This window comes from Micrasema longulum, unplaced genomic scaffold, assembly GCF_059751315.1.
Source record: "Micrasema longulum isolate JH-2025_06_02 unplaced genomic scaffold, ASM5975131v1 h1tg000267l, whole genome shotgun sequence".
NCBI lineage: Eukaryota > Metazoa > Arthropoda > Insecta > Trichoptera > Brachycentridae > Micrasema > Micrasema longulum.
Window position 1 is genome coordinate 62,645 of NW_028277471.1, and position 22,065 is coordinate 84,709.

At 35.8% G+C, this 22,065-nt stretch overlaps 1 protein-coding gene across 1 annotated transcript in view; it reads left to right on the forward strand.

Moving 5' to 3' along the window:
* The window catches only part of LOC148283045 (protein hu-li tai shao-like), a 66,132-nt gene extending 44,831 nt beyond the window's left edge, over positions 1-21,301 (forward strand). The window contains exons 3-5 of the mRNA XM_088224141.1: positions 19,201-19,325; positions 19,654-19,836; positions 20,041-21,301. Coding sequence (XP_088080267.1) covers positions 19,218-19,325; positions 19,654-19,836; positions 20,041-20,181 — 432 coding nt within the window. The 5' untranslated portion in view covers positions 19,201-19,217 and the 3' untranslated portion in view covers positions 20,182-21,301. The remainder of the gene's footprint in view (positions 1-19,200; positions 19,326-19,653; positions 19,837-20,040) is intronic.
* The last annotated feature ends 764 nt before the right edge of the window (positions 21,302-22,065 follow it).

A 22,065-nucleotide genomic window follows, 5' to 3' on the forward strand; every position in this document is an offset into this window, starting at 1 on the left:
CCTCGGATGTCGACATATTTTTTTAAATTTTATTTAAATCTTAAAGTAGGGCACACATATCATACATATTGTTATGTGTGTTCTAATAATAACATTGCAAATATATTTAATTTATAAATTGTTTATCACATATGTCTTGACCATTATTTTAAATTTTGATATGTTTTTTTCTTCATAAATATTTTTTTCCATTTCGTAATACTTTTTAATTGCTTTAAATAAAATGGAATTTTGTGACTTTGCCTTTTTCCTAAATGGAAGTCTAATTGTGTTCTTTTCTCTAGTATTGTGATCGTGTTCAGTGTTCATGCTGGTTCCGATCAATTTTTTTCCAAAATTCTGTTTTTTTATTAGAGTTTATAATTTTATGAACAAATATCATTGTATTGTAAAATATTCTTTGTTTATATGTTAATAATTTTATTTCATTTACCATCGACTTTACCCTCGTATATCTGTTTTTTTTCAAAATGATTCTAAAGGCTTTATTTTGTAGTACAGTTAGTTTATCTATGTTTTCTTTGTTTGATAAAAATAAAATGCTACTACAGTAGTTAACGTGTGGTTCAATAATTGCTTTGTAAATAGTTTTGCAGGAGTCCTATTTCACGATAGTGGGCCTTCCCCTAGGAAAGCACTTTCTAACTTTTAATTTTTCTTTTTACATTTTGTTATATTATTTTAATAACATAACTATCTACTGTAATTTGTGATCTATTATTGTATTTAGAATGAATTGGGTCTTTTTTCTGTAATGTTCTAAATATCTGAATAAATAAATGAAAATGAAATGAAATGCCACGCCAATCCACCCGGCCCGGTAACTTTACCGGGTACACCCTACAAACGCATACACAATGTGTCACCTTTGTAGGTTGTACCCGGTAAAATTACCGGGCTGGGTGGATTGGCGTGGCATGTGTGAAAAGGGTCCACGGCGATAATGCGAATTAACTAACATTTGCAATAGCACTGTCCTTCCACATGCCGGGCATTAACGCTTCGCGTGCTAATTAATTTGAATTAAAATAGCAGTCATTTCTAGTTTTCCATCGCGAGACAGAGTATTGAAAAAACTCGTATCGGGTATTTATTCGCGTGCCAATCATTCCGTTGGTCAAATGCAAACCCTGACTGGCCGTTTCCAGTGATGTTCAGCAAGACTCGATCCCCAACGAGAGTTTAAACCGAAGAATGCCATTAATATGAAAGTCGCATCGCGTTGTACATATTTTCGTCTGGACTCTGGGGAGCCTGTCGCGAGTGCGCTGGTTAGTGGTTGTGGCGCCGGGCTCACTCGAAAACTGCGTAAAAATGTGGATATCATCGCCGAATGGTGCAGAGGACACTGCGCTGCGGCGCAATCACAAATAATTATCGACGTGCTTAAAAACATGCTAAGAATTTTAGCGATCACAATGAACAATAATGAACTTGCTTAAGTTATCGCAGTCATAAGTCAACGCGTGTGTAATCTCTAAGTCAACGCTCGTGTCAGTTTGTTTCTTGTTTTCCGTGTAAATAAATACAGTTCACTGGCGAAATTCGGTGTTTACTATAAAAATAATACAATTTATTGCATTTGCAAAATAGTAAGGAGTATCAAATATAAAAAAGTGAAAATTAAATTACAATTGCTACGGCGGCTGCTTTTCTTGACATTTGACTCGCCAACTGCCGCGCCGGCTAAATGCAATAAATAATAAATAAAAATAGCATTTTTGGAATATTTTCCATATTTACACCGATGAAATTCAAATATGATTGCGCAGCAGGATTATGCGTCGCGAAACGTAAATATTTTGACATTTAATATTAGGCATTTTATTTAACGACAGGCGCCGTGGCGCGGTTAGTAAGACGGCCAACTGTGACACTGGCGTCGCGGGTTCGATTCCCGCCAGTTGCAAGAAAAAAATCTCTGAAAGATTTTTTTTTCTTAATAAGTGTGGGTGTTGTGTATTTTTCATTATCTCCTTCTATATTTCCTCTATCCCACCTGCTGACAAGCCTCAAAATAGAGGCGTAGCGGATTATTCCATAAAAAAAGGTGTTCACGGATGTTGCATTGTGATCGCGAATACGATAAACAACCATGGTGAGATAGGTAATAAAGAACTCACACGAGAGGTAGTATCATACATGATAAATATAGCGCAGGAAATTGGTAAAATAAACCAAAGTAGGGAACAAAATGCCGAACACTCCTCTAGTGGAACGGAAGGCCTGTTGACTGCTGACTGCTGCCAACAGGCCGGCTTCTCCTGAAGAGTTTTAAGTGGTTTCCTCTCCACGTGAGCAAATGCTGAGAAGTTCCTGATTAGCCCACATTAATATATCCCTCCTGATCCCAATAGTTTAGATAAATTTTAAGATATTTAATAGCAGAAAAATCCACTTTTTGAAATATAAACCTTGTATATTATAAGCAAGGTAAATAATAAAGTAACTCCCATATAAAAATAAAAAAAAACCATGGTGAGAAATTGTTATCACGTCGATAGTTATTTGTGATTGAGCTACTGGTGTGTGTAAGTGTGAGCATCATTAAATAGCAAGTGGGAGCGTATCGCCGCCAGAAAGAATGAGTCTTTATTTATTTTTAAATAAATGAAGGGGCATGTTAAATATATCAATAGATGGAAAAAAAGCATTATAGTTTGAGCAAGAATATATAGATGGAGGAAAGAGTGTTGTGCATAGTTAGCGCTGCAGACTGGCAGATGGGATAAATACTTATTTCTTGTCACGCAAAAGGGGACATTAAGATTAATTTTGGAGAGTAGATTAAAAGAGCGTTCATTAGTGTAAAGTTCGTTAGTGACGGGAGACGCACGCGTGTAATACGAGCGGCGTATTTATGACCTTAAATTTATTTTGCTATACACTACGCTAACCAGCACTACCCTCAAAGTGCTATTTACTGCCTTCAAGGTTAGAAGTAATTTAGAATTCAATTCAACAATTTGGTCACCTTATTACAATGTTCATATTTTAAAGTTAGAAAGAGTGCAACGTAAATTCCTTAGATTCATCAATTACAAACTTAATATACCCACTGAAAGTATTGATTACGATCATTTATTATGTACACTAAATATGTCAACTCTTTGTAAAAGAAGAATTATAAATGATTTATTAAATTTATATAAAATAGCAAATGGCGTATTGGACGTCCCGTAATTGACTAGTGTTATCAGCTTAAAAGTACCAGTTCGAAATACTCGGCAGCTAACGTTATTTTTTGAATCTCCTGGCAGTCACAATTATTATTACAATTCACCAATACCTAGACTACACCGACCAGCGGCCGGCGGCTAGGTAACGAGTATGGTGAAGTTGGTATATTTCCTCTGTCTTTATATAAATATAGGTTAAGTATTCAAAAGGTTATAAATTAATTTGTATAAAATATCTTAATAATATTCTTTATTTACTATTTTTTTTTCTCGTGTATCTCTGTAATAATGTATAAACTTATATGTATGTGTGTATGTTTTCATATGTGAATTTATTAAATATTTTTCTATGTCCCCATATATACCTATGTTGGTACATTTCCTGATTTTGACTTATTATTGTATCTTTTAGCTTTTCTTATGTTATCTTTAATTTTAACTAAATTTACATACTTACGTTTCACTGCTGCACTTGAATGTAATTTCTAATATATGTAAAAGCCCGTAGGGCGTGTAAATTAATAAATAAATAAATTATGTGTTTATTTTTATAAATTATGGAAAAGGATTCATTTAACAGTATGTCTCTATGGTTTTTTTCAAATGTCTGAACTTTAATATTCCGTCTTTTGCTCGTGGTAACACGATGTTACATCACCGCGCGCGAAGGAATTATTTACCAGTCTTGCGAGAGTTAAGTCAGCGAATATTACCCCTGTTATTTCTGGCGCACAATGGTCGATAAATTATTTCAAATTAGGTCCTCCGTAATACCATGAACGTTCCCCGCAAGGCATCCATTCGCCATACAAATTACAACACGCGAGAATTCGGATATCCATACTTAGCGAACAATAAAAATGATTCATTAGTTCAAAATACTCGCCGAGTTCTGTATAATGTATCAATCGAGCAATTCCTTGCGCGCACCCGGTGATGCATAGAGCACTGAAATGGTATGTACTCCAATCGCAGCGTTTCGGCGATCGTTCAATTAATAAAATGCATTTTTAATCGTCAAAGTAAATACAGTTTAATCCGGATATTAGAACTGCGGATAAGGTTACCAATCAATATTATGTATCTTTTTTGGGTGATATCGTGTATGTTGGATTTGATCCAAAGTTTCGGCTACCATTGCAGGAGCCATCTTCATGTTACCAATCGGTTATTTTTATTATTATTTTTTTTATTTAAATCTTAAAGTAGGGCACACATATCATACATATTGTTATGTGTGTTCTAATAATAACATTGCAAATATATTTAATTTATAAATTGTTTATCACATATGTCTTGACCATTATTTTAAATTTTGATATGTTTTTTTCTTTATAAATATTTTTTTCCATTTCGTAATACTTTTTAATTGCTTTAAATAAAATTGAATTTTGTGACTTTGCCCTTTTCCTAAATGGAAGTCTAATTTTGTTCTTCTCTCTAGTATTGTGATCGTGTTCATGCTGGTTCCGATCAATTTTTTTCCAAAATTCTGTTTTTTTATTAGAGTTTATAATTTTATGAACAAATATCATTGTATTGTAAAATATTCTTTGTTTATATGTTAATAATTTCATTTCATTTACCATCGACTTTACCCTCGTATATCTGTTTTTTTTCAAAATGATTCTAAAGGCTTTATTTTGTAATACAGTTAGTTTATCTATGTTTTCTTTGTTTGATAAAAATAAAATGCTACTACAGTAGTTAACGTGTGGTTCAATATATTTTGTTTTATGAGCATTAGTATAATATATGTATTTATTTATCAAAAGCATACAAAAATTAACATATAAATTATCAAGTCCTACTGAACTGCATTAAGTGCAGTTCGTCAGCAGGTGCTTAAGTTAAGTTCTAATATACAGGGTGTTCATTAAACCCCGTCTCATCCGAAACCAAGATGATCAGTATGGGCAAGAAGACACAATAGCATATTTTAAAAAATATTTAGGACAAAGATTTTTTTTAAATAAAATATTTAAAAAAAAAACGAATGATTGCTTACTTCTGCAGGGGAGTAGTAAGGGGAGCGCGGCGCAGTGTCAGACTCCCCCCTTACCTCTCCTCGTTTCACCCCTGCAGAAGTAAGCAACGTAAGGTAAGTAAGGCGGCCTCCGTGGTGTAGTGGTCAAGAAGCTTGACTCACGCACGGAAGGTTCCGGGTTCGATTCCCGGTGAGAACACAAAAATTAAAATTTGATTTTTCTCAAGCCTGGGTGCTCTGTGATGTAATTCACCACTGTAATTAGGCCTCCTGGCCTGTTGTGGTGCAAAAAAAAATGTAAAAAAAATGTAAATGTAAAACGCTGGTAGTGAAATGCTTAAATAAAATAGATATGTCTAAATATATATATATATATATATACAGGATGTTCTTTAAACCCAGTCACATCTGAAACCACGATGATCAGTATGAGCAAGAAGACATATTGGCACATGAAAATATTTTAAAAGTAAAACAAGAACAAGTAAAATTAAAAAAATAGAATATTAAAAAAATGCAAATGGTTGCTTACTTCTGCAGGGGAGAAACGAGAAGGGGGAAGGGGGGAGTCTGATACTGCGCCGCGCTTCCCTCACTGCTCCCCTGCAGAAGTAAGCAACCATTTGTTTTTTTTAAATATTTTATATAAAAAAAATTCTTTGTTCTAAATATTAAAAAAAATATGCTTATATGTCTTCTTGTCCATACTAATCATCGTGGTTTCGGATGGGACAGGGTTTAAACAACATCCTGTATATATATTCTTCATCTCTATTGTAATACGTTAATTTACGCTGATATCTTTTTAATATATTTTTTTAATTTTAAAATTATTATCATTATTTTCTTTATATTGTAATTTATTTTATTTATACACTCATCTTTTATTTTTATTTTTATACCAACTATACTTCTTAACACTGATCCTATCTTTATTTTCTTTTTATTGTATTTTTTTTAAAATTTGTGTTGTTTTTATACTCATCTTCTTTTTTTATACCAACTTTACTTCTAAACACTGTTCTTTCTTTTATTGCTTTTTATTGTATTTTTTTTAATGTTATGTTGGTTATATACTCATGTTTAAAATAACTTCCATTTATGTAAAAGCCTTGTAGGCGTGAAAAATTAATAAAAATTAAAATAAAATATCCAAATTTTCTTGCCATTTTTTCTTAGTCCTTAAACTCGTAAAAACCGGAAACAAATTCTGGTCGAGTGGGATTCGAACCGCGGTCCTCCCGATCCGGAGTCCGCGGCGCTGCCCACGCGATCACAATCACGGTGCTTTCGACACGCCTTTCCGATTACAAGACGAACAGGTGCCTTTTACGCACACCTACAGCGGGTCAACGACATTACAAAGATTTGCGCACACACACACAAACACACACAGAACAATAACAATTATCACAGTATTTAGGTACGTAAAACGCGCTTTTAGTAGTTTGACGTTTAACCGCAAACCGCCCCCAAACGCTCGGCCGCATACATTGCGCAATCCCGCCGCGCGGTTTGACCGGAATTTCGACAATAGCGTCTCGTAACACATTGCGGTTATGTCTGTCTAGCCTGGGCGGTTTCGGTCTGGTTAGTGACGTCACAGTTCATAATATTTTTGTGTAACATAAGAAAGAAAAAATAAAATATTCTGTAAAAGGTTACCAAAGAAGATACTTTAATTGTCTGCATACACAATAAATAAGTTATCTCTGTATCTCTCAATTCTCTGTATTCATTATACAGTTTTTTTTTTATTTTTATTATTTTCACGCCCATTAGGCTTTTACATACATGAAAGTTTTATAAAATATAAGTATATAAACAACATTAAATTTAAAAAATACAATATAAAGCAACAAAAGATAGAACAGTGTTAAAGAAGTAAAGTTGGTATTAAAAAAAAGAAGATGAGTATATTAACCACATAGATTATTTTTTTAAAAACACAAAATAAAGAAATAAAATATAGGAACAGTGTTAAGAAGTATAGTTGGTATAAAAATAAAAAGATGAGTGTATTAACAACATAAATTAAAAAAAAAAACAATATAAAGTAATAAAATATAGATCTGTGTTTAAAAGTTAAGTTGGTTTAAAAAAAAAAAAAATTATAACAATTTTATATATATTTTTTTTAATTCTTTTTTTTTAGTAAGCTAAAAAAATACAGTTAAAGGTTTAAAGCAGCTAGGTACATAATGTTATAAAATACAATATGAACAGAATATTAAGTTCTATTTGATAAGGAACATATACATTGATATTTAAAATTTACAAGACTCACGCTAAAGACATCGATGTTGTTAGCATATTGGTTCGCGAGTACATGCATCCGCATTACTGGTGAATTCGCGCTGTAATTGTTTCGTCTTTATCAAAAAATGCTCTAGTTATCGTCTGTCTGTTGTCTGTACAAACGCAAGAATTCCTGTAAATGAAGACAGGCAGCCGGTTGTATTGTAGATTACAGCGCTCGACATTAAAGCCAGTGGTCCAAATGTCAGCTTGTAAATATTTCTCCGGGTCGTCATTATCTTTTTCCTGACCGCGCCCAGTGGCGCATAGCGCGCTGGATCGTCGCTCCGATGAAGAAGTTCAGCCCTACGGAAAAATGATTTCTTACGCGCGATAAAAATTAGAGCATTCAATAGGGAAATATCGCGTACTGAGAATGCCGATAACAATATATGAAGTCGATTTAAAATGTTTGAGTATGTCCAAGTGCTTGCAGACTGGCTGGATTTCTTCCCTAGGGAGTTATTCATATTTCAACGGAGAAGGAAAACATTTTTTAAAAGGGAATATGGAAGTCTAGGCATTTACAGGGCTTTTACCTCTCCATTGGAACCAATTAAGATCTAAATAGCTCCCTAGGGAGGTTTACAGTTTAAAGACAGACCAGCAAAGTTTCTAAATAGGAATCATACATATTATTAAATTGTGTTATAACAAAAGTCTTAATTTATTTTTAAATAAATTAAGGGGCATGTAAAAATTATCAATAGATGAAAAAAAGCATTATAGTTTGTATTAACATTTTACAACAGAGATGATGAACATTTAAGAGAAGGTAATATGGAAGTCTAGGCAATTACAAGGCTTATGACCTGTCATTGGCTGGTTTAAGTGGCCACAAACACTATGTAACATTGTTTATGTTTAAGTTATTATACCTCTACGCAAACAGCGTAGAGGTATAAGCGTAAGGTATTTTGACGTTTATGTAGCTGTTCTAAGCGTTAGACGTCTGTCAGCTAGTTCATCTGGAATGCAGAGTTCCCTTAGATTTAGATATTCTGGAGCAGAGATGCGCAGTGGCTTATACATGAGCCGACAGAGTTTGTATTCCACCCTCTGTGGAAAACGTAGTCATTGTAATTCCCGAAGTAGTGGAGTGATACGACTGAACTTAGAGATTCCGGAAATAAGTCTCGCTGCGGCATTCGATACAGACTGTAGGCGAGTCATTTTATTCATTGGTAGACGTGCGTAGATACCATTACAATAATCCACTCTAGACACTATCGTACCACTATATACTACCGATCCCCTACCATGAGTTTTGATGTAAGTACATCGGTTTATACCGACGGGTCTAGAACCCCTCGAGACGTTTATCTACGCATTAATAGTGTCGAAAATTTTGTTCAAAAATCAAATGTTTTTGCGGGAATTCAAAATTACATATTTAAAAATACTTTTTATACTTAAAAGAAGTAGCATATTTTTTTTATTATTGGACTGTATTACATGGACCCTTATCACTTTTAAAATGTTGAAAAAATTAACGTAATATTTCCCGATTGTACGGCAAAGTTTCTTGAAAATGTACGAAAAAAAAACGGCACACATCAATCCACCCTATGTCACATTTAGTTATTCAATGTGTAGGGGGGCCTAGCATACCGTCTGTTCGTCCGCCGACGATTATCGATCGTCGGGGGGCGCCCGTCCGGCGCCCGCGGACCTACAAGTAGCCGGGTAGGCACCCCGGACTCTCAGTGCATTTTGTTGTTTTGTATACCTATATTATACAAAACTAGCTGATTCGACAGACGTTGTCCTGCCCGAACGTTGGCTTGCCTTGGAAAAAGACTTTTTATTGAAGTAGGTACCTAGGTACTTGTTTGTGATTAAATTCCAAACCTAAAAATTGTTAATATTCAAATATTAAACCTAAGTAGGTACTCGTTTATGGTTGGATTCCAAAACATAAAATAAATATTTTTTCAAATATGGCATTCTTTTTGCAAACGTCAGACTCCGGTCTTCTCGCCAATAGAGGGGTGTACTTATTTTATTTTAATTTTATTTTATTTTATTTGGGAAATCAACAGTTGTACATACATATTTTTAGTAAACAAACAGATATAGTGTATAAACTCAGAACTTATAACAGATTTCCACATAGTATACAAAGTTAGTAAAGAAAATATATTACATATCAAATAAATACATACAAGTTTATACATATAAAAATGTTATTTTCATGTACTCAATAATTAAAGATTTTTTAATATTTATTTTAAGAACATTAAGTTACTGTAAATTGGGCGGGATAAGGACAAGAATGCTTGAAGAGAGGATAAGGAGGGGAGGGGAGATTTACATATTTATTATTATAATGTCTACTAAGTTACATAATACATTTTTAGTGTAAATTTTAAATCTGACAGAGTGATGTTTGTGTAATCTATATTTTTAAATTTTGTATCGTACATTGAAAAAGTCCTACGAAAAAAAGCATTTTTAACATACGATGTTTTACTTATTGGTACATGAAACAGGTGGTACCGTCTACAAATCCTGTCTGGCACATGTATTGTTATTAAACCAAGCAGCTCTGTACAGTCAACCATTCCTGTCACAATTTTGTATAGCAGTAGTTGGTCCGCACACACTCTGCGGTATTGTAGAGAAATGATTCCATGGAAGGTGGAGGCAGTGAGAGTAGATACATAAGAAATACCGGTTTTGTATTTAAGGTACTTTTTTTTTTTTTTTAATATTTTCTCCTCTACTTATATATATGGCATACTGGGGATTCCATATCCGAGAGGCGTATTCCAAATGGCTTCTGACAAATGTATAATATAATGAAATTAGGGCATTTGGATTATCAAAGTGTTTACTCATTCGAATTATGAAACCTAACATGCTCAATGCTTTGGAGGTAATTTTATTGATATGCTATTCAAAAAGTAGTTTTGAGTCTAAAACAATCCCAAGATCTTTAATTTCGTGCTTTCTCATTAGTACATTATTGTTTAGTTTGTAATCAAAATTAAGAATAAAATTAAATTATGAGGGAATAAGATTTTAAAAAATGTATTGAATAATATTATTATTACAGTATTACCAAAAATCCAATAAAAATAAACAAATGTATAGAAATTAAAAGAAATTTAAGGAAATAATCTGATTGATGTCCATAAAAAACAAATGCTGCTCGTAATCATTCAAAAACAAACTTTTTTATACACATAAAAACAAAATCTTTTCATTTTTTGTCAGTGCATTCTCCTCGAATGCAACCCTGGTAGACTGATGAATAAAACATTTATAATCTACTTATTTTTTACACATTATATTAAAGATTTTAATATCTACGAACACGCACAGCGCAAAGATCTATATTTCTCTGAAAACCGCACGTAAACATCACACGTACAGAGGAATTATATATATTAAGATATATTCAAATGTATGGGAGCGAAGTATGGAATTGGAAAAATAATGATGAAAGTAGGTTGAATGCTGTCGAAATGCGATCCCTCAGGCGAATGTGTGGTAAAACGATGTATGATAGGTGCACAAATGTCGAGATCCGTGAAGTGTGTAAGGCTGAGACATGCATTATTGACAGAATCAAGAAAGGGGTGCTGCGTCGGTTTGGACATGTAGAGCGAATGGACAGCGAAAGAACGGCTAAAAGGATCTACGATGCAAATGTTGATGGATGTAGAAAACGAGGAAGACCGAGAAAGACATGGCACGATCAAGTCCATCAAATACTTGAAGATGGACATGTCAAAAGTAGGAATAATCGGCGTGCGTGCATAAGAAGATGTATGAATGTAGAGGAAGCGAGGTCTGTATGCCAAGATAGAGTGTTATGGCGTTCTATCCTCTCTGCCTACCCCTACGGGGAAACGGCGTGATGGTTTGTTGTTGTTGTTCAAATTATGATGTACGAATCCTATGTCAAAAGTAAATTGAGTTACATGATCGCCTTCTGGGGAACTGGCAACAAGACAGACAACAAGAATACAAAGACAACAAAATAAAATTCTTAAACTAACATACAACCTACCCTACCCTGACCTCTACGACTGAACTGTACAAAAAAACACACCAGTTTGACATAAACTACTTGACTAAAATTGACTTGACTAGACTTCCATATTCCCTTCTCAAAAATGTTTTCCCTCTCTGTTGAAATAAGTTTCTGTATGATTTTTATTTAGTAACTTCGCTGGTCTGTCTTTAAACCGTATCTTTCTTATGTTATTATATCATTGTTGACTGTTTGTTTCTGTAAAATCGAAATCGCAGTGTCCTATGCATCGGTGTGACGTAATCAGAGCAATTGCGAAGGTATTTGACGACTAATTCGGCCATTTGACTCCGTAATAAGGTCGCGTCGGGGTCTTGTTAGGAATTCCTTCGGCTTGCACCGTCGGCGTCGCCTGCATTCGAATACAACCTATGTGCCAAATAGTTATTTTCACTTTTACGGTAAAACTTTAATTATCCGGTTTGATGACTGCCAGATTTTATTGCTTTTGAAATAATCCAACGAATTGGAATCACATTTAAATATACATGTCGAGTAGCTCAATCACAAATAACTATCGACGTGCTTAAAAACACGCTAAGCATTTGAGCGATCACGTTGAACGATAATAAACATGCTTAAGTTATCACAGTCATATGTCAACGCGTGTGTAATCTCTAAGTCAACGCTCGTGTCGGTTTGTTTTTTGTTTTCCTCGTAAATGAATACAGTTCACTGGCGAAAAATCGGCGTTTACTATAAACAATAATACAATATATTGCATTTGCAAAATAGTAAGGAGTATCTAATACAAAAAAGTGAAAATTAAATTACAATTACTATGGCGGCTGCTTTTCTTGACATTTGGCTCGCCAACCGCCGCGCCGGCTAAATGCAATAAATAGCGTGATAAATAATAAATAAAAATAGCAGTTTCGGAGTATTTTCCATATTAACACCGGTGAAATTCAAATAGTCGGCCTCGTGGTGTAATGGTCAGCGCGTTCGCCTAATATTTAAGAGGTCTCGGGTTCGATTCCCGACATGGTAGATGTGAAATATTTATTTAAAAAGGGGTGTTTTAACACTAGAATATTTCACAGTCCCTGGACTGGTACCCTAAGCGTAAAACTGATCATCTTACCTTCATTTAACAAAAATTATTAAGATACGCTGCGATTGGTGTACCAATACAGTGCCCTATGCATCATTAGGTGCGGAAAGGGAATGATGAATTTTTACATTTAATATTAGGTGTTCACGGATGTTGCATTGTGATCGCGAGTACGATAAACAACCACGGTGAGAAATTGTTATCGCGTCGCTTATTAGCACGTCGATAGTAATTTGTGATTGAGCTACTGGACAGTATTTCATAGACCCTTTAACCGCTCTTCAAAGAATTCAGAGTACTGAATATTATTCAACAGTATATATTGAGAACGGTAGTGGTTACACACATCAATAGAGACATTTACCCGAGCGTCAACCGCAACCGTAATACAAGATACTCTCTAATAGGGATTTGATACTAAGTGAAGGGGTCAACACTGTTCTGGCATCGAGACAACACTATTGCGTTGGCAAAAAGGTCCATACCCTTTTGCCAGAATCGTGGAAAGACGGGAGTGTCGTCAAGTTGCGGAAGGTGTTGACCTCGCCCTTTCGTGACATCGGTCGTAGGGAGCCAGAAAAGTTGATGCATGCCACGGATTGGAGATGGATGTCGGAAATAAAAAAAAAAAATAAGGAATAATTAAAAAATATATATTTATGGCAACCATGAAGTTTCGCATAAATAAATTGTATGTTTTTATGAATGTATGTATGTGTATGCGCATGGGTGTATGTATGTGTGTATATATGTGTATGTATCAAAATGTGTATACGAATAAGTTTATATTTTATTTGTCTGTGCTGTATATTAATTTGTTAACTATTATCATATATTAAAAATTAATTGCCTAGCTTGGAACGGGGTATGTACCCTTGTTAGCTGGGCAAATTTAACGTAAAATTGTATTTCGATAAAGAGTGTAAATAAATAAATGAATAAATAATACTTTAAAAATGTTTTTAAAAAACGTGATATTTCCCTATTCTGTCTTATTCATTTACTCTTTTTTTCACAACCTTCCCGCTTCGTGCGCATTTCACATATGTTCAAAATAAATATGAAGCTAACTTGTGCTGGATTTCACACCTTAGGGAGCTTATCAAGGTCAGTCAGAAACGTAACAACGCCAGAAACCGGTTGCTCGCCGAATATCCGCGTTTTGTCTGGCCGTTTTTAAAGGGGAAAGTGGTGATGAATGATTTCGCAAATGGCCGCATGCATCGGCCGGGCAATCGAAATATACATAATTATGTGTGCGGTGAGCGGCCATGTTGCGTGACCCACTCGCGCCGGGACCCGAACTCGTGTCGACCGTAGAATTATGAAAACATAAATGACTTTCGGATGCATCCATTTTTAATTATTTAAATTTTTTATTTATCTTTTACACTATACATTTTTTTGTATTTCTTTTTTTTAAGCTGGGAAACATGAACAGAAAATATTAAAGGAAAAAAATTGAAACCCGCTAATCCGCGAAACCGGCTGACGGAAATGTCTTAATTTCCAAAACAAAGAAAAACGTTAAACGCTTGCTCTTCAAAGAATTCAGAGTACTGAATATTATTCAACAGTATATATTGAGAACGGTAGTGGTTACACACATAAAGAGAGACATTAAAGCTAGGGTTTCCTAGGACAGCGGTGCCCGTATCTTAACGGCCGTAGTGAACGGTGATGCGGTAGGCAGCCGTCGTAGTGGTGAATAGAGTGGTTTTATTCTTTAACGGTGTTATCAACACCATTTTTATAGGAAACCACTTTCTAGTCACCGTTACGATGGCTGTCAACAGCATCACTGTTCACTACGGCCGTTAAAATACGGGCACCGCTGTCCTAGGAAACCCTAGCTTTACCCAAGCGTCAACCACAACCGTAATACAAGATACTCTAATAGGGATCTGATACTAAGTGAAGGGGTCAACACTGTTCTGGCATCGAGACAACACTATAACGTAGGCAAAAAGGTGCATAACCTTTTGCCAGAATCGTGGAAAGACGGGAGTGTTGTCAAGTTACGGAAGGTGTTGACCTCGCTCTTTCGTGACATCGGTCGTAGGGAGTCAGAAAAGTGGATGCATGCCACGGACTGGAGAACCTTACTGGATGTCAAAAATAAAATATAAAAAATAAAGAATAATTTAAAAAATACATATTTATAGATGACAACCATGAAGTTTCGCATAAATAAATTGTCTATGTTTTTATGAATGTATGTATGTGTATGCGCATGGGTGTATGTACGTGCGTGTGTATGTACATGTGTATATATGTGTATATATATATATACATTTGTGTATATATGTGTATGTCTGTATGTATATGAATCAAAATGTGTATCCGAATAAGTTTATATTTTGTTTGTCTGTGCCCTATATTAATTTGTAAACTATTATAATATATAAAAATGTAATTGCCTAGCTTGGAACGGGGTATGTACCCTTGTTAGCTGGGCAAAGTGAATATGGAATTGTATTTTGATAAAGAGTGTGAATAAATAAATAAATTATATAAATTTAAAAAGTACAAGTGTACGTATTTTTCACACAATTTATTTCTATTCAATTATTATTTACAATTATTTCTTTGACTGATTTATTTTAATTACTATTTATTACCATGATTTTTTTCCTCAATTTTATCCACAAAGTTTTCTGTTAAAAAAGCAGAATATGCGTACAATTTTTTCTTCTAAATATGTTCAATGAGGAACTTCAGCCCTACGGGAAATTGGATACAAAAAATGTTTTCTTACGCGGGGTAAAAATTAGAGCATTAAATTGTGCGGCAAATTTTCTTGAAAATGTACAGAAAAAATAATAAAAAATATTTTGATAAAAACGCACTACTTTAAATGACGTCACTGGTTCGTGTGAATCGACCTATGATCTGAGAGCTATGGAAGATTTCCGGTCTGCTTGTCGCTTCTGGACCAATAGGAAGAACTGAATGAGTTATTTCAGAAATACAAAACTTTGAAAAATCGTATCGCCGATAATACGATTTATAAAAATTAAAAAATAATAATTTTGACTTCGTTTAACAGTCTATTAACAAATATATGTTTTTTTTAAAACCACTGAACTTCTTCATTAGGAGACCATATTATAGAATTAAATTCGAGCAAACTACGAACAAATCTTTATAGATATAATTCCTCAGTACGTGTGATGTCACCGTACTCCTTCTAAATGGCTTAACCGATTTACGTGCGGTTTTTAGAGAAATATAGATCTTTGCACTGTGCGTGTTCGTAGATATTAAAATCCTTAATATAATATGTAAAATAGAAGTAAAGAGCATAAATGTTTCATTCATCGATCTACCAGGGCTGCATTCGGGGAGAATGCATTTACAAAAAAATTTTGACTTAGTTTAACAGTCTATTAACAAATATTATTTTTTTTTAAAACCACTGAACTTCCTCATTACAGGTTACTTCAAATGTTCATGCAAATATACTCATTTTCGTACGCAAATATCGGGTTTTCTTTGCAGACAGGCGAAGATAACTCTGTTATCTCCCCATTGTAATCGGGGTCCCGATGCGTGGGAGCGAAGTGTGTGCGTGGAAAACAGGATAGGTGCGCAAATGTCGAGATCCGAGGCTGACAAAATCAAGAAAGGGGCTCTGCGTCGGTTCGCACACGTAGAGCGAATGGACAGCGAAAGAACGGCCAAACACATTTACGGCGCGAATGTTGATAGGTGCAGAAATAGAGATCGAGAAAGACGTGGCATGGCCGAATCAGGCGCATGCATGAGATGACGCATGAACGTAAAGACAGAGTGATATGACGTTCTATCCTATCTGCCTAACCTTAGGATAAACGGCGTGATGGTTGACTACATTATACTTAGTATATAGCGATGTAGATTTACATAGTACAGAAGTTGAGTATACCGTCTCGGTTTGTACCGAGGAAGATTGCCTTTGTAATCGCAATCGCGGCCCAGGCTCGAAAATGTTAATTTTACCGCACTGTGAGAACTTTTAAATCTTCCCGAAGATAAACTAAAAATAATCATTTTAACTTAATCTAACTGTATCTACTTAATATTTTATTTTTTTGTACTCTTTAATATTGTAATTAATTAATTTGATGGAAAGGAGGGAGGTTCGACTGGGGTTACTCCGTATGGATCCGCCGGCTTTATTTATTTTAAAATATTTTATTTATTTTTTACGTGTGGAATGATGCGGAGTGGCTTTTTAATGGTACGATTTTTTTCTCCTTTTTTTGACATTGTATTTAGTCATGTATAGAAAACTATAATTGGCCTGTAATTTTGGTTTATTTGTGAATATTTTTTTTTGTTATAATGGCTGTTGTTTTCTTTTGATAAACAAAATAAACATATAGTTAGATTATTCACGCCCCGTGGTGCGTGTGGCAGCCGGAGTTGCCGCCCGTCATTCTCGCGGTCCCGGGTTCGATTCCTGGCCCATTACGACACGCCGCACAAGCCGCTCCGAGAGTGGCCTCGCCGCCATTGCAATGAGAGATAATCATGGCAATAATTCAGTGTGGGATTCCCAGCGCTCGCTCAACTGTGCAGCGAGGTGAACGCATTGTTCGAAGAAGCTCCATCTAGAAACTAGATTTCACTCGCACTCGCCTAAAAGATCGCAGAATTTCTTTCCAATTAATTTTAAGCAAACATTAGTCCAGAGCTTACTTCTTTTACTCCTCGATTATGCAAATGTACGAGTATGTGGCTAGGTGGCTCAGCCAGACGACAGGATTTGATCCAGGATACGGCCCTACCCAATATAAGGAGTACCGCTTTACCCACCGTTTTCACCGGGAATTTTACCAGATTTTGGTAAAATACCGTAATTTTCGGTATTTTACGGTAATTTTCGGTGAGAAACGAATTTGACGTACTAATGTTTATTTTTCAAAGATATTACAAATACGAGAAGCTTTGTTTTAGGACACTTTACATGACTGCAAAAACCAGGTTTATATCCATCCGGTAGTTGTCGAGATTTATTAGAAGTATGGGACGTTCAAGGTCATTCGGGATGTACTTTTGGCAGCGGACATGGAATGATGATGACTTTTGGTAGGTCAACTATCAAATAATTAGTAAAAAGTTAGTGCTAATAGCGCTTTTCCGCTATTTTGAAAAAATGTATTTGATGTTCAAACGCGAATCTTGGAAAGTATTTATCCTACGAAAAAAAAAAAATTAGTACGATTTTTAAGTAAATTTTATTTTCTCAGACTTTCGTATTTTTTTTCTATAAAACCTTCAGGGACGTAATTATACACAAAAAACTGATTTTAAGCACCATTTTTTCAAAATCATGGCATGAGCGGTGGTCGTTCAAGGTCACAAACTTAAGGTTTTACTAAGGACCCCATGTCCACCGATCCTGTTAAGTTTCAAAACTTAATAACCCCTTTTTAAAATAAAAAGTACATACCGAATGACCTTGAACGTCCCATACTTCTAATAAATCTCGACAACCACCCGATGGATCTAAACCTGGATTCTGCAGTCATGTAAAGTGTCCTAAAACAAAGCTACTCGTATTTCTAATATCTTTGAAAAATACCGTATTTTACCGAAATCTGGTAAAATACCGCGGTAATTTTACCGCCTTGCATCTCTAGTCCCGTCCGCGCGTTTTCACACGAGGACAATGCGGCGTTGTACCGCGGAGACGGCCCGCCCGTCCATTTCGGTGGCGATGTATCGAGCCCTGGGACAGTACAATACCGCATTGTCCGCTAATTTCTCGCACGCCGCGCGCCACGGTCGGAGGAGGCGCGGCGGCCGGCGCGGCGGCCGGTCCGCTCCGCCGGGCGATGAGTCATCACACCACTCTCCCTATTAAATAATACAATCTCTGGTATACCTATATATACTACCTACGTAATCATTTTTGGCGTATTTCGTCATTTTTATAATGCGAGTGAAAATTGCACTTAGCACTGACCGAATTTCGCGTTACGATTTATGTATGGGGCCGCGATTACAAACGCTATCGTCGTCGGTACATATCGAGACGGTATAAGTTCATAGTAAAATCAGTATTTATGTACAATTTTTTCTCGGTTTTTGATGTGTATCGTTATTTATTATTATCTTTTTTTAAAAATTAATGTATCAAATATTTTTGGGTACCAGATATTATGTTATTATCTTATACATATATACTTACTGTTAACTAATTTTTATTATTTGTTTTTAACAATAATTTGTTAATACCATTTTTTTTATATGTATAAGTTTATGTAAATATATATGTATTTTTGTTTAAATTCTTTACAAGTTATTTACAATTTGCTTTTTAATTCAATTACTTTTCTAATATCCATATATTTTTTTTCCTTTTTACTATGTGAAATTTCACTTTTTATTTTGCATGGCAGTATGCTTTTTATTGTTTCTACATGTATACAAAAAAGCGTTGTTTATCTTTTAAATTATAACTTACTATGTTTGTACTTACCTGTATATTTTTTGTAAATGCCCCTTGGGCGTATTGTAAAATTAAATAAATAAAATAAAAAATAAAAATAAAATGTGTATATTTGTGATTTATCACACAAACTGTTTTTTATCCACCATATACATTTGTCATTCCTCCCGTTTGTAACAATGGCGTTTCCCCTGTCGGCAGGTACGGAGCGAGCAGCCATGGCGGACACGGAGGCGGAGGTGCCCCCCGTGGTCACCAACGGCACTGCCGCGCGGGACGAGGAGGAGGAGGAGCGCCTGCGCCAGCGCCCGGCCGACATCGACGCCGTACGTATCTCGCGTGTCTTTACTTACCATTTACTACAAAATAACACTACTTACGACAATCCGGCTGGAAAGACCGATGATAAAATCCGGCTCGATGGACCAATTTTGAGATTGTATATTGTATAGTTGAATATTTTCTAGTATGTATTTTGCCGACGTGTCTTTCATGACATTACTATTATTATCATATATTTTTGGTTAATGATAAAAATTTGGTTTCAAGGACCAATGATACAATCCGGCTCGAAGGACTTATATTGCTGTAATATCTCTCCCGAGTTATTTTAACCACCAACGCCGAACGCAATATTCATCCGTTTGTTTGCAGGACGTGAGAGAGATGGAGAGGCGCAAGCGCGTGGACCTCATCATGTCGTCCAAGGTGTTCCGCGAGGAGCTGGAGCGCATCCTGGACACGCAGCTGCGCGAGGGCGGCGGCGCCGGCCTCCTGCAGCAGATCTCCGACATGATGGGCGTGCCCGCTTCGCGCGTGCACGCCGGCACATTCAAGGTACAACGGGCTTAGTCGATTTTTTGCCGATGAAAACTATTCATCTTTATTCTTATTATCTCTTTCTCTGACGGCGCTACAGCCCATTAGTTTTGTCTTTTTCGTTCACACAGCGAAAAGTGAAATGACAAGAAGAATGCGAATAATTATTGTTCTGTGAACAGTAAAATTGTTTAACGTATTAATTATATGATCTCATTGCAGAACTCCAACTGCGTTCTGCCTATCAACGACATCCGCGGCACCGAGGGTATGGGGTACGAGAAGGGGGAGAAGATACTCCGCTGCAAGCTCGCCGCCCTGCACCGTCTCATGGACCTGTACGGCTGGACCCAGGGTATGTGACCTCGCCAGGGGGATTCCCCATTTCTTGTAGATGCCATAACTATACTAGGAACTTTCTATCAAATGCCTTTACTGCTTGTCTGATTTTGCTTAGTGAAAACTAGTGACGGCACAATCATGCCCTAATTATTTTATTTTATAGAGCTTGAAATAATAATTATTAGCAAAGAAAGTGCTCAGTACTGAGAACTCTTTACAACTCCTCGATGCGAAGTAAACTCGAGAGTGGCTCGATGATTTAAGGACCACGTGAACTAAAGTACTCTCTTATGATAGAGAAATTCCAAAAGGAGATATCATAGAGATAGACACGAGAGAGAACGAGTTTCTCCAGGGTACGCTCGGCTACAGCAGTTTAGAGACTAGAAGGAGTGTGTATTTGACTACACATTTTTATCCATTGTTGCTCGGTATGGTCGATAATCCTGAGATTATGATGAGCATTGGTTTGCATGTTCTTGATAATTACCTAAAACAGCGTCAGTATATGTTGTTTCATATTCCGATATACAAGAGCACTCTGCTGTTGGAAGGGCTGTTGCTATGCTGAACAACATCGATCTGGATGTTGATCTATACCACGTATCCGAAGGGGTTTTCCGGAGCAGGATTCTCCTACTATTCTGACAAAAGTCTCTATGTATTTTTTTCTTTTTATAATATGTTTGTCTTAAATTTTAGTTTGTAATTTATACGTTATTTTTAATAAATGAATTGAATTGAATTTCACCCTATATTGGTTATTTTCTGATCAATAGGTGGTGATAGTGCAAAATGGTTAAATATATATGCAATCGAATTAAAGTGACTCTCTTTCTCTGTGGATAACGATAGAGTCAATATGTTATATCACTCTCTCCCAAGGTAACAACAATAGAGTTAATATGTTGGCCCCCGTGGTGTAGTGGTCAAGACGCTTGACTCACGCACGGAAGGTTCCGGGTTCGATTCCCGGTGAGAACACAAAAAATAAAAATGTGATTTTTCTCAAGCCTGGATGCTCTGTGATGTAATTCACCACTGTAATTAGGCCTCTTGGCCTGTTGTGGTGCAAAAAAAAAAAAAAATAAAAAAAAATGTTTTAATGTTCCGGGTTCGATTCCCGGTGAGAACACAAAAATTAAAATGTGATTTTCCTCAAGCCTGGGTGCTCTGTGATGTAATTCACCACTGTAATTAGGCCTCCTGGCCTGTTGTGGTGCAAAAAAAAAAAAAAATGTAAAAAAAAAATGTCGAGTCAACCGCTCCCTTGGTATCGGCATTGTAGTTAATGTTGTAGTTAATGTTGTTTAATGTCTCTCCCTGGGGACAACAATGGAGTCAACGTGTCGTGCCACTCTCTCCCTGGGTAATGACAATAGAGTTACAGACATGTTGTGTCACTCTCTCCCAAGGTAACAACAATAGAGTTAACATGTCGTGTCAACCCCTCCCTTGGTATCGGCATTGTAGTTAATGTTGTGTCTCTCCCTAGGGACAACAATGGAGTCAACGTGTCATGCCACTCTCTCCCTGGGTAATGACAATAGAGTTAAATACATGCTGTGTCACTCTCTCCTTGGGGACAACAATGGGATTGACTTGTGTCCTTCTCTCCCTCGGGACAGCGATAAAGTTAATGTGCCGTGTTTCATTCTCGCTAGCGACAATAATAGAGTAAACATATTGCGTTAACATCTCTTGTCACTCTCCGTAGGGAATTTATTTATTTACTTATATATACGCCCAATGGGCATTTTAAGGACATATTTATATACATTTTTTTTTTTTTAGAAAAAGAAATATTTGCGTTCTTATGATTTACCCAAATATTTAATTTTGAGGGCCATTTTCAACGAGTTGTAAATAACTCACTATTAGAAAATGGAATCAAGTTGGGGTAGA